This window comes from Oncorhynchus masou, chromosome 19, assembly GCF_036934945.1.
Source record: "Oncorhynchus masou masou isolate Uvic2021 chromosome 19, UVic_Omas_1.1, whole genome shotgun sequence".
In the NCBI taxonomy this organism is placed as follows: domain Eukaryota; kingdom Metazoa; phylum Chordata; class Actinopteri; order Salmoniformes; family Salmonidae; genus Oncorhynchus; species Oncorhynchus masou.
In genome coordinates this window covers 10,249,320-10,261,397 of record NC_088230.1, presented here as the reverse complement: position 1 = coordinate 10,261,397, position 12,078 = coordinate 10,249,320, and the positions used below count along the sequence as shown (strand labels likewise).

The 12,078-nt window shown below is 41.6% G+C and overlaps 1 protein-coding gene across 1 annotated transcript; it reads right to left on the bottom strand.

Annotated features, from left to right (window-relative positions):
• Positions 1 to 760: 760 nt before the first annotated feature.
• Positions 761 to 9,806, bottom strand: bpnt1 (bisphosphate nucleotidase 1). Its single transcript, XM_064924927.1, has 9 exons — positions 9,711 to 9,806; positions 8,755 to 8,876; positions 8,541 to 8,645; positions 8,299 to 8,406; positions 8,123 to 8,171; positions 5,477 to 5,568; positions 5,088 to 5,288; positions 1,078 to 1,183; positions 761 to 976 (listed from the first exon to the last, which is right to left on the bottom strand). The coding sequence occupies exons 2-9, from the start codon at positions 8,872 to 8,874 to the stop codon at positions 828 to 830; spliced, it is 930 nt and encodes a 309-aa protein (XP_064780999.1). The 5' UTR covers positions 8,875 to 8,876; positions 9,711 to 9,806; the 3' UTR covers positions 761 to 827.
• Positions 9,807 to 12,078: the final 2,272 nt, after the last annotated feature.

Sequence of the window (12,078 nt, the reverse complement as noted above, 5' to 3'; positions counted from 1 at the left end):
CCCTGCCTCATGTCTGTCATTATGCTTTAGGGTGCCTTTCAAACCAGTGCATCGGAGGAGGGCCTAGTGTTGTCTTCCAGAAAGGTAATACGGATGTATGTCAGCCAATTACCAATTTAGAACAGCGATTTTTACCAAGTCGTTTGGACATGGTTAAGGCCAAGTCTGTCTGACACCAGCTCTCGAAGTCCTCTGACTTGTAGTCACGGGCATCAGGCTTGCTTACTTTTATGCCATACCATTTTGGTAATTATTTAATTTAACCCTTATTTTACCAGGTAAGTTGACTGAGAACTCATTCTTATTTACAGCAATGACCTGGGGAATAGTTATAGGGGAGAGGAGGGGGGATGAATGAGCCAATTGTAAACTCGGGATGATTAGGTAACCGTGATGGTCTGAGGGCCAGATTGGGAATTTAGCCAGGACACCGGGGTTAACACCTCTACTCTTACGATAAGTGCCATGGGATCTTTAGTGACCAGAGTCGGGACACCTGTTTAACATCCAAAAGACGGCACGTCTCCAATCAAAGGACAAACCCAGCAGTGGGACGCAGGGGGTATGCTGCTGGCCGAATCAGTCTGGGCTGTTAATGTTATGTAGAAATGGCTAGTAAATAAAAATGTTTTTAACAAGTGTCATATGGCCTGATTTTCCTAGTCAACAATTATCTATACACAGTATAAAAGTGCAGTGTTGTTTTTAACACTGATGTGCAATATGTTACACAGGTTATTATATAAATAAACAAACACGATTCATGATTAAAGAACATTTTATGCTAATTTGTTTTTGGACAATGCGTGGTACAGTAAATTTATCACTCAGGGCTTGAGAGCCTGCAGGACTGACTGGGGCACTCTGCTGGCATAATATTGGTGGTTGCGTAGAGTGGCCAGCACCCCAGCAGAGTTCATGTGCTTCACGTTAGCATCATAACACAATGCACTGCCATGCATGTCTGTCAGCTTACCTGCAGAGGGAAAGACAAAAACCAAAATGGCAGGCAACATTACGGTCCTTACTCATAATTAGGAGGTACTTTCAGTAAGATAGAGGAAGATTGTTGCTTACCTCCTACTGCATGCAGGATGGCTTCAGGGGCACATGTGTCCCACTTTTTAGTTCCTAGACTGGCAAATACATAGGCTGAAGCCTTCCCCTCCACAAGCTGAATAATCTACACAAAGATAGGGTGCAACAGAGCAATAAGAATACATTTTATAATTAGTGTATTCATACCTCGACTTATTCCAAAGTGTTACAGCCAGATTTCAAAAAACACCCATCTACACACAACACTGCAAATTTATTGAACATTAAATGTCATTTCTATAAATATTCACACCACTGAATACCACAATACATGTTAGAATCACCTTTGGCAGTGATTAGTTGAATAGACAGAGTGAATGATGAAGGCCAGTGATGATGTCTAGTAGGCACCGAGGCCCAGTGTGATTACTCAAACTGGGATTTATGGCATTGTTTGAATGACTGACCATCTGTGGGCCACAGTGGTCAAACACACATTTACTGTGGTAATCTCGAAGAGACAGTCCCACAGACGCCCTAAGGTCACTGAAGCCAGGAGAGGTGAAGATTTCAATCAACAAAATTAATGTTACTATGTGAATTCAAGAGTTCATAAAGATCTATGAATTTTGATGTTTCATTGTACTGTAAGTGCTGTGGATTTGTTCTGTTCGTTGGACAGCGGAAAGTTCAAAGGGGAACAACAACGATGTGCTCTTATCATAGTGTTGATATGTGATAATTAGATTAGAGAACGTGTCTGAAGTTATGACTTTTTTTTGTTTTGGGCCTTGCAAATTGATGTTAAATTAGACGATGGGAGATACTGGGATTTATCGCTCTTAGAAGAATAAAAGCTTGTCTTAAACTTAGGTCATGGTAGATCTCGATGTATGTTTGTATATCAGTGATTAATTTTCTATGCCGTTAAAACAATATTTTGCATTCTTTTTATCATGACGATTTCTGGTATGACCCTGCCAAGCCGACACAGCCTGGGATCGAACCCAGCTCTAATGATGCCTCTAGCAGTGCCTTAGACTGCTGCGCCACTCGGAAGTCCAAATCCGATCACGTTTAAATGGATACGAACCGTAGTCCTCACATTGGAGTAATTTTCCTTTAAATATTATTTGATGATGTCTAATAGTACATCTTATTCACAATATACAGTACCAGCCAAAAGTTGACACACCTACTCATTCCAGGGTTTTTCATTGACTATTTTCTACATTGCAGAATAGTGAAAACAAACTATGAAATTACACATCTAGAATCATGTACTAACCAAAAAAGTGTTAAACAAATCAAAATATATTTTATATTTGAGAATCTTCAAAGGTAGCCACACTTTCTTTGCCGTGACAGCTTTGCACGCTCTTAGCATTCTCTCAACTAGCTTCATGAGTTAGTCACGTGGAATGCATTTCAAGTCCATATTATGGCAAGAACAGCTCAAATAAGCAAAGAGAAACGACAGTCCGTTACTTTAAAAGACATGAAGGTCAGACAATCCGGAACATTTCAAGAATTCTGAAAGTTTCTTCAAGTGCAGTCGCAAAAACCATCAAGCGCTATGATGAAACAGGCTCTCATGAGGACCGCCACAGAAAAGGTAGACGCAGAGTTACCTCTGCTGCAGAGATTAAGTTAGAGTTACCAGCCTCAGAAATTGCAGCCCAAATAAGTGCTTAATTAACAGAGTTCAAGTAACAGACATTTATCAACATCAACTGTTCAGAGGAGACTTTGTGAATCAGGCCTTCGTGGTTGAATTTCTGCAAAGAAACCACTACTAAAGGACACCAATAATAAGAAGAGACTTGCTTTGGCCAAGAAACGCAAGCAAAGGACAGACTGGTGGAAATCTGTCCTTTGGTCTGATTAGTCCAAATTTGAGATTTTTGGCTACAACCGCTGCGTCTTTGTGAGACGCAGAGTAAGTGAACTGATGATCTCCGCATGAGTGGTTCCCACCGTGAAGCATGTAGGAGGTGCTGTGGGGGTGCTTTGCTGGTGACAGTCTGATTTATTTAGAATTCAAGGCACACTTAACCAGCATGGCTACCACAGCACTCTGCAGCGATACGCCATCCTAGCTGGTTTGTGCTAAGTGGGACTATCATTTGTTTTGCAACAGGATAACAGGAGAGTGATTGAGTGCTGCATCAGATGACCTGGCCTCCACAATCACTTGACCTCAACCCAATTGAGATGGTTTGGGATGAGTTGGACTGCAGGAAAAGCAGCCAACAAGTGCTCATTATATGTGGGAACTCCTTCAAGACTGTTGGAAAAGCATTCCAGGTGAAGCTGGTTGAGAGAATGCAGAGTGTGCAAAAGTTGTCAAAGGGTGTCTACTTTGAATAATCTCATTTTGATTTGTTTAACACTTTTTTTGGGTACTACATTATTTCAGTTTATTTTTACTATTTTCTACATTGTAGAATAATAGGGAAGACAAAGAAAACCCTTGACGAGTAGATGTGTTAACTTTTGACTGGTACTGTATGCTTTCTCTAACTGCATCTCTGAGCCAGAATTAACTCAATCATTTAATGCTAGGACATTGATTGCAAGATATTAGCTCCTTGTCCCTTTGCCTCTTAATAATTGCATAATGGTAAACCTAGATACGTGCATCTTATAGTATTCCAAGTGGTGACGCAAGGCTTGCAAACTTGGCTATACCCACTGGGTATGATTATGGGGCTATAGCATTCACATGATAATGGAGTCAGATGTAATATCATAGTAGGGTCATAGATCCCTAAAATAATTATGTCATCCTCAGACGAAGTGAATTTTCACGATTCTACAGTTACATCTGTGAGTCTTTCTGGGTAAGTCTAAGCTTTGCTCACCTGGATTGTACAATATTTGCACATTCTTTAAAAACTTCAAGCTCTGTCAAGTTCGTTGTTGATCATTGCTAGATAGCAATTTTCAAGTCTTGCCATAGATTTTCAAGCTGATTTAAGTCAAAACTAACTAGGCCACTCAGGAAAATTCAATGTCTTGGTAAGCAACTCCAGTGTATATTTGGCCTTGTGTTTCAGGTTGACCTGCTGAAAGGTGAATGTTTCCAAGTGTCTGCTGGAAAGCAGACTGAACCAGGTTTTCCTCTAGGATTTTGCTTGTGCTTAGCTCTCTTCTGTTTAGGGTAAAAATAAACTCCCTTGCCGATGAAAAGCATACCAATAACAGGATGCATGTTTTTGAATATTTGAAATATGTACAGGCTTTCTTCTTTTCACTCTGTCATTTCGGTTAGTATTGTGGAGTAACTACAATGTTGTTGATCCATCCTCAGTTCTCCTATCACAGCCATTAAACTAACTGTTTTAAAGTCACCATTGGCCTCATGGTGAAATCCCTGAGCGGTTTCCTTCCTCTCTGGCAACGGAGTGAGGAAGGACTTCTGTATCTTTGTAGTGACTGGGTGTATTGATTGATACGCCATCCAAAGTGTAATTAATAACTTCACCATGCCCAAGAAGATATTCAATCTCTGCTTTTATTGTATCATTATGCGTGTAATCGTTAAGACTGGGGAGTCTTTCAGGGTAAAAAAACAACAAAACAATTCAGCTAAGCACAGGGAAATATAAAGGAAAGCCTGGTTCAGTCGGTTTTCCACTAGCCACTGGAAGAAGAATTCTCCTTTCAGCAGGACAAATCTACAAAAGGCCAAATCTATACTGGAGTTGCTTACCAAGAAAACAATGTTCCTGAGTGGCCGAGCTAAAGTTGACTTTCCTTGAAAATCTACGGCAGGACCTGCTGCAAATTGTCTTGCAATGATCAACAAGGTGCTTCTACAAAGTATTTACTCAGGGGTGTGAATACTAATAAGATTTTCTGCATTTCATTTTCAACAAGTTTGCAAAAAAAATATATCTAAAAACATGTTTTCACTTTGTCATTATGGGGTATTGTGTATAGGCCAGTGACACAAAATCTCAATTTAATCCATTTGAAATTCAGGCTGTGAATACTTTCTCTGAATACATATGCACCCCTAACCTTTCCATTCCTGTATATTTCACCTTATTTCCTGCTCCGCCGACTCTTATCACATCATGAGGTTCCATGGCATCCACAGTGTCTGTGACGAGTTTGTTGCTGTGGGAACGGGTTGTGGTGACAATGCGTCGGCCATCCGGGACCTCCTGTAGCTCGAACCCGAAAGCGCCCAGTCCGGGCATTCCCCACAGAGTTCTCCCCATGTCTGCTGACTCCGCCCCCAGCTGTGGATACAAAAAAATGGAAATTATACACTCACAGACTAAAGTAGTGTTCAGTAGGGCACACTATAGAAAATGAAAAATCTCCCTATTTCAAAACATTTTCTCCCTACTGAATATGTCATGCCCTGATAGGGTGAGAGGGTATAAGACAGAAAAATAATTTTTCGTTGTCGATTATTTGTTGGTACCTGATAATTGAAGAAGGGCTGGTTGATGACCCCAGCAATGGCCTTCCCGCCATATGCAATGCCGATCAGAACAGTCACATGATCAAGAAGCCCTGACATCACATGACAACATTTTAGCTGAAGGGAACAAATAACAGTGGACTTCACACAAGTATTGTCATTGTACTGTAAAACTACACTGAACGAAAATATAAAAAACACAACATGCAACCATTTCAAAGATTTTACTGAGTTACAGTTCATATAAGGAAATCAATCAAAATACATTCATTAGGCCTGAATCTATGGATTTCACATGACTGGGCAGGGGTGCAGCAATGGGTGGGCCTGGGAAGGCATAGGACCACCCACTTGGGAGCCATGTCGACCCCACTCGGGTCCAGGCCCAGCCAATCAGAATTTGTTTTTCCCCACCAAAGAGCTTTATTACAGACAGAAATACTCCTCGATCCCGCAGGTGAAGAAGCCAGATGTGGTCCTGGGCTGGCATGGTTACACATGGTCTGTGTTTGTGAGGCAGGTTGAACGTACTGCCAAATTCTCTAAAATGACGTTGGAGGCGGCTTATGGTAGATAAACAAATGTTCTGGCAACAGCTCTGGTGAACATTCCTGCAGTCAGCATGCCAATTACACACTCCCTCAAAACATGAGACATCTGTGGCATTGTGTTGTGACAAAACCACACATTTTAGTGGACTTTTGTCCCTAGCACATGGTGCACCTGTGTAATGATCATGCTGTTTAATCAGCTTCTTAATATGCCACACCTGTCAGGTGGATGATTTATCTTGGCAAAGGAAAAATGCTCACTAACAGGGATGTAAGCTAATTTGTGCACAACATTTGAGAAATAAGCTTTTTGTGCATATGGAACATTTCTGGAAACTTTTATTTCAGCTCATGAAACATGGACCAAACACTTAACATGTTGCGTTTATATTTTGGTTCAGTGTATTTTTCCAGCATGAAAAACAAATCAGTGAGGTAAAAGTAGTATAGTGGTACAAAGGAAAAAAGGGATAGAGAGAAGCCCTTGGACCATTCCTCAGGACTACCTGGCCTGATGACGCCTGGCTGTCTAGTCTGGTCGCGCGGCAACAGTCAGTAAGGACGCCTGTATCTTTGTAGTGACTGGGTGTATTGATTGATATACCATCCAAAGTGTAATTAATAACTTCACCATGCTCAAAAATATATTCAATCTCTGCTTTTATTTTATAATTATGCGTGTAATGGTTAAGGACAGGGGAGTTTTTCCAGGATACGTCTGCTAAACACAGGGTGAAAAAATCTGAGGAAAGCCTGGTTCAGTATTTTCCACCAGACACTGGGATAAGAATGATCCTTTCAGCAGGACAATAAACTAAAACACATGGCCAAATCTACACTGGAGTTGCTTACCAAGAAAAAACTGAATGTTCCTGAATGGCTGAGTTACAGTTTTGACTTTACTTGAAAATCTTGGTTGTCTGGCAATGATCAACGAGGTGCTTCTACAAAGTATTTACTCAGGGGTGTGAATACTAATATGAGATTTTCTGCAATCCATTTTCAACAAATTTGCAACAAATTTTAAAAACATGTTTTCACTTTGTCACTATGGGGTATTGTGTATAGGCCAGTGACAAAAATCTCAATTTAATCCACTTGAAATTCAGGCTGTAACAACATGTGGAAAGTTAAGGGATGTGAATACTTTCAGAAGGCACTGTATATTAATACATATGCACCCCTATACCTTCCCATTCCTGTATATTTCACCTTATTTCCTGCTATCACATCATGAAGTTCCATGGCATCCACGGTGTCTGTGGCGAGTCTGTTGCTGTGGTTTCAACTGTTCTTCCTGCGGCTATGGAACCCTGACCTGTTCACTGGACGTGCTACCTTGTCCCAGACCTGGTGTTTTTGACTCTACCGCACCTGCTGTCGCGACCTCTGAATGCTCGGCTATGAAAAGCCAACTGACATTTACTCCTGTTGCACCCTCTACAACCACTGATTATTATTTGACCCTGCCGGTCAAATATTAACATCTTGAAGAACAATCTAGCCTTAATGGCCATGAAATCTTATAATCTCCACACGATGCATCCGGAAGAGGAATGGCCACCACTCAAGAGCCTGGTTCCTCTCTAGGTTCCTTCCTTTCTAGTTTTTCCTAGCCACCTTTCTAGTTTTTCCTAGCCACCTTTCTAGTTTTGGGGTTTTAAGCTGAGTTTCTGTATAAGCACTTTGTGACATCTGCTGAAAATAAACTTGATTTGATGCCCAAGCATTTCTCCTTTACCTTCCCTCTCCACCTATTCTGCTCTTGTCCCTCCCAGTCCAAATGCCCTCCCTCCATCACCATACAGATAGCCGTGCCGAGAAACTGGGCGTCCGACCCCGTGTGACACATCTGATTTGGCAGGTAGAAACACTTTGCTGCTGCTAAGCAGGGAAGAAAGAATAATGGGATGAAGAAAGAGAGAGAGAGCAAACAGGGAATCAGCACTGATGATTATGTTGGAGATGTTAATGTTAAGACTGAATGAAAGAAGGGGGAACAGGTTGTCGTCAAATATGTTCTACCCTCTTATGGCTTTGAGTCAGTGACTCTTATCACAGAGTGACTGCCAAAAATAATAACAAGTTTATTTACCTTCAGTGTATTCTTTGGTGCCATCAAGGGGGTCGACCCACACAACCAGCTAAAAAGACAAATTAAAATCTGCCATTCAAACACAGAAACATAGCTGGAATGAGCAGTCAGTACCCAGAAAATAATCAAAATCAGGACATTAGGTTTCAGTTTCAGCTCTAAAGTGTCTCTCTCACCTCCTCTTCTTTCAGGGCACTGTACTCTGCTGGACAGGACTTCTGTAGGATGTCTTCAGATTGACCGCTCTCAATCAGGTCCTCTTTGACAGCCTCCTCTGGCAGATCCTGACGTGTGAGAGAGATGTTCACTGTTCAGACTAGGATGTTGTGAAACGTGTTGTGTATTCTAATCTGCAGATCAATGTTTATTTGTCAGTAACATTAGGACAGATCCTATTAATGTACATTCATATACCCACCTCCTCTCCGATTATGGTGATTTTGGGGAAGCTTTTAGACAGGGAGGCACAGATGCTCTGCTGGACCAGCCGGTCTGCCAGTGTCTGTAGATCGTTGGCCCCTGTCTGTGTACATTGAGTACAGATAAATAATTTATAAAACAACAATCATGCTCCATTTCACTGCCCATCAATCTCCAGCATTTTGTCCCCCTCTCCATTCAGTCAGTCAAACCTTTTCCACGATGCCCAGCTCTCCGCTCTGAAGAACCCTTCTTACAATGGCTCCAGCCTTCTCTGCCATAGCGTAAGCCGAAGCTACCAGACGCATCACCACAGCTGGATTTCCAGACATTGCTGATGGAAAGAGAAACACCAAAGTATAAAGCCGAGGGAGAAAGTTTCCACTATGTACCCTTGAGACTTCATTGTATCACTCACACCAGTCAACAAGTTGATGTAATCAACACACCTTCGACATGTAGTAGAGTTATGTGCAGTATTTGTGCTGTCACCATTACTTTGGAAAAATAAATAGCTTTGTGCCTAAAACACACTTTTAGGCACTAATATACTACCTGTCCTACACACACCATATCTCAATGACACACACGAAATGAAGTAGTTGCAGTAACAACGTGCCATGAGGACAATTGGCTTAACTATTGGAATTAATTAGATGCGCATGATTCTACCCTTCTGAACCCAACGGTCAAAATGTTACTAGCTAACGTGATGGTTTACTATAATCTCTCGTGACAACATTCGCGAGAATTGTACTGCTGGGTAACCGAGGTGACTAATAGCTATGTATGTGTGCGTGTTATAATGCTTACTACCACCAGAAACCTGGTGATATTTTCAAGCAAATAAGTCTGTTCTGACTTAGCCTAGGTAGTTGATAGTGCACATCTAGCGTCCATGCACTGTATCAGCTGCCCAGGCTAGTTCTGACTGTTCCCCCCCGACATTATAGACTACTAGCTACTGTAGTGCCACAAGACTGCAGGAACGTTAGTAACTTAGTGCTGGTTAGCTAGCTACAGTATTTAGGAAAGCGATCTAAATTGACACAACAACATGAACGTTCAATCAGCAACACTGAGTACACTATCTTCACTACACATTTATAGTACACCAATAACCGAGCTCGTAAGCACATTTTTTATGAAATAATATAATGGCTCTTACTAATCTCCAGAAGGGACAGCTCGGGACTTGTTGTACTGCAATGAATGTGAGGTATACCGCGGCCCTGGGTGCAGGGACATCAATATGGCTTCTTCGATGATGTTCAACGACAGGTTGGCATCCATTAAATGTGGCATTACTGCCACCTACCCGACTGGAGTATAACTTCCTTATACTTTGCTTATTTTTATTTTCTTTTTTTTGTCTAAAATAAAGAAATACAAAAATTCAACAAATGCCCTACCATCTAAATACCATAATCCACTATTTAAATCTATTTAGTCCTACTTCAGGCCAACAGTCAAAGGATGGGACACCACCACTTAACACACCCTGTAACTTTTCTGATGTCAAGCCTCGCACACCCAAATACCTCTCTGCAGCTGCCACCACAACCTCTATGTTCTGTGACTTACATTCCATCCCTGCAGTACAGTTGATAGCCACTACTATACATGCCCAAAATCCAATCTTACCAATATCACTTGTTAGTTTATCCCTCTGTACTGGTACAGATCTACTACTCACGCCACTCCTCTCAGGATCTCTCCCCATTGACCCATCTTCCTCTACTTTCTTCACTGCCTCAGCATATGACAACTTCTGTACTACTCTAACCCTGGAAACCTCAACCTGCCTCTCTCGCACCATGGGCACCCCTACAATTAACACATACCACTAGATTCCCCAATGCTACACATTCCTTTGTCTTATGCCCTTCTGCACACTTCTCACACCGAGGAACCCTCCTTCTACGCACTGCTGCCACATGCCCATAAGCTTGGCACCTGTAACAACATATTGTGGTCGGCACAGAAACTTGTACAGGAGAAGTTATATACCCAAACATCACTTTGTCGGGCAAAGACTCAACAACAAAACTCAAAAGAACAGACAATGACTCTTCTGTTTTTCCACTCACGCCACCCTGTCTGCGATGCACCAAACGACGAGCACCACAAACACTGGGAATATTCCCTTCAGTTGGTCAGCTTTCACATTTACCGCTAATGTTACCCCAGTAATCACTCCTTTTAAAAAAATAGATCTATAAAGAAAATAAAATCATAAATTAAGGCTTACCAGATCATTTACTTTAAGTAAGAATATGTTCAAATAGAATATAGCCTATATCTGTGACTTTATAAGTGTATTTAGACCACATTGATAAAAGGACAGGATATCTTGTGGTTCACTGAGCGGTGTCATGTACTGTATGTTACCTGGAGAACTGCATGGTGTAGGGAGAGTGAGGAGAGGTATGGCCATTCACCTCTTGTGAATGCCACTTGGCCTCATTTCCCCACAAAAGGGATTTAACCCACATGGAGGCATGCAGGTATTTTAATAACAATCATTAGATACACATTTCACCGTAGAGATGGTATTGGCCAGGTGATGAGAGGTGCCTGGTTTCCTCCAGACGTGACCACATGCATTTTATTGATGGCAATTTGAATGCACAGAGATACACCATACAGTGCATTCGGAAAGTATTCAGACCTCTTTACTTTTTCCAAATTTTGTTAGGTTACAGCCTTATTCTAAAATTGTTTTGTTTTTTATCCTCATAAATCTACACACAATATCCAACAATGACAAAGCGGTGGGTTTGGCGCCCGGCCAAACTTAACTGGGGGAGAAGGGCCTTGGTCAGGGAGGTGACCAAAAACCCAGTGGTCACTCTAACAGAGCTCCAGAGTTCCTCTGTGGCGATGGGAGAACATCTAGATGGAATCCACTCCTCAGTAAGAAGTACATGACAGCCCACTTGGAGTTTGCCATAAGGCACCTAAAGATGTATATACTGTACTCGATACCATCTACTGTATCTTGCCTATGCTGCTCTGCACCATCACTCATTAATATTTTTATGTACATATTCTTTATCCCCTTACACTGTGTATAAGAAATTAGTTTTGGAATTGTTAGTTAGATTACTTGCTGGTTATTACTGCATTGTCGGAACTAGAAGCACAAGCATTTCGCTACACTCGCATTAACATCTGCTAACCATGTGTATGTGACAAATAAAATTTGATTTGATTTGAGTTTGCCATAAGGCACCTAAAGACTCTCAGCCCCAAGAGAAACAAGATTCTCTGGTCTGATGAAACCTAGATTGAACTCTTTGTACTGAATGCCAAGGGTCATGTCTGGAGGAAACCTGGCACCGTCCCTATGGTGATGCATGGTGGTGGCATTATCATGCTGTGGGGATGTTTTTCAGCGGCAGGAACTGGAACACTAATCAGGATCGAGGGAAAGATGAATGGAGCAAAGTACAGAGAAATCTCTGATGAAAACCTGCTTCAGAACTCTCAGGATTTCAGACTGGGATGAAGGTTCACCATCCAACAGGACAACA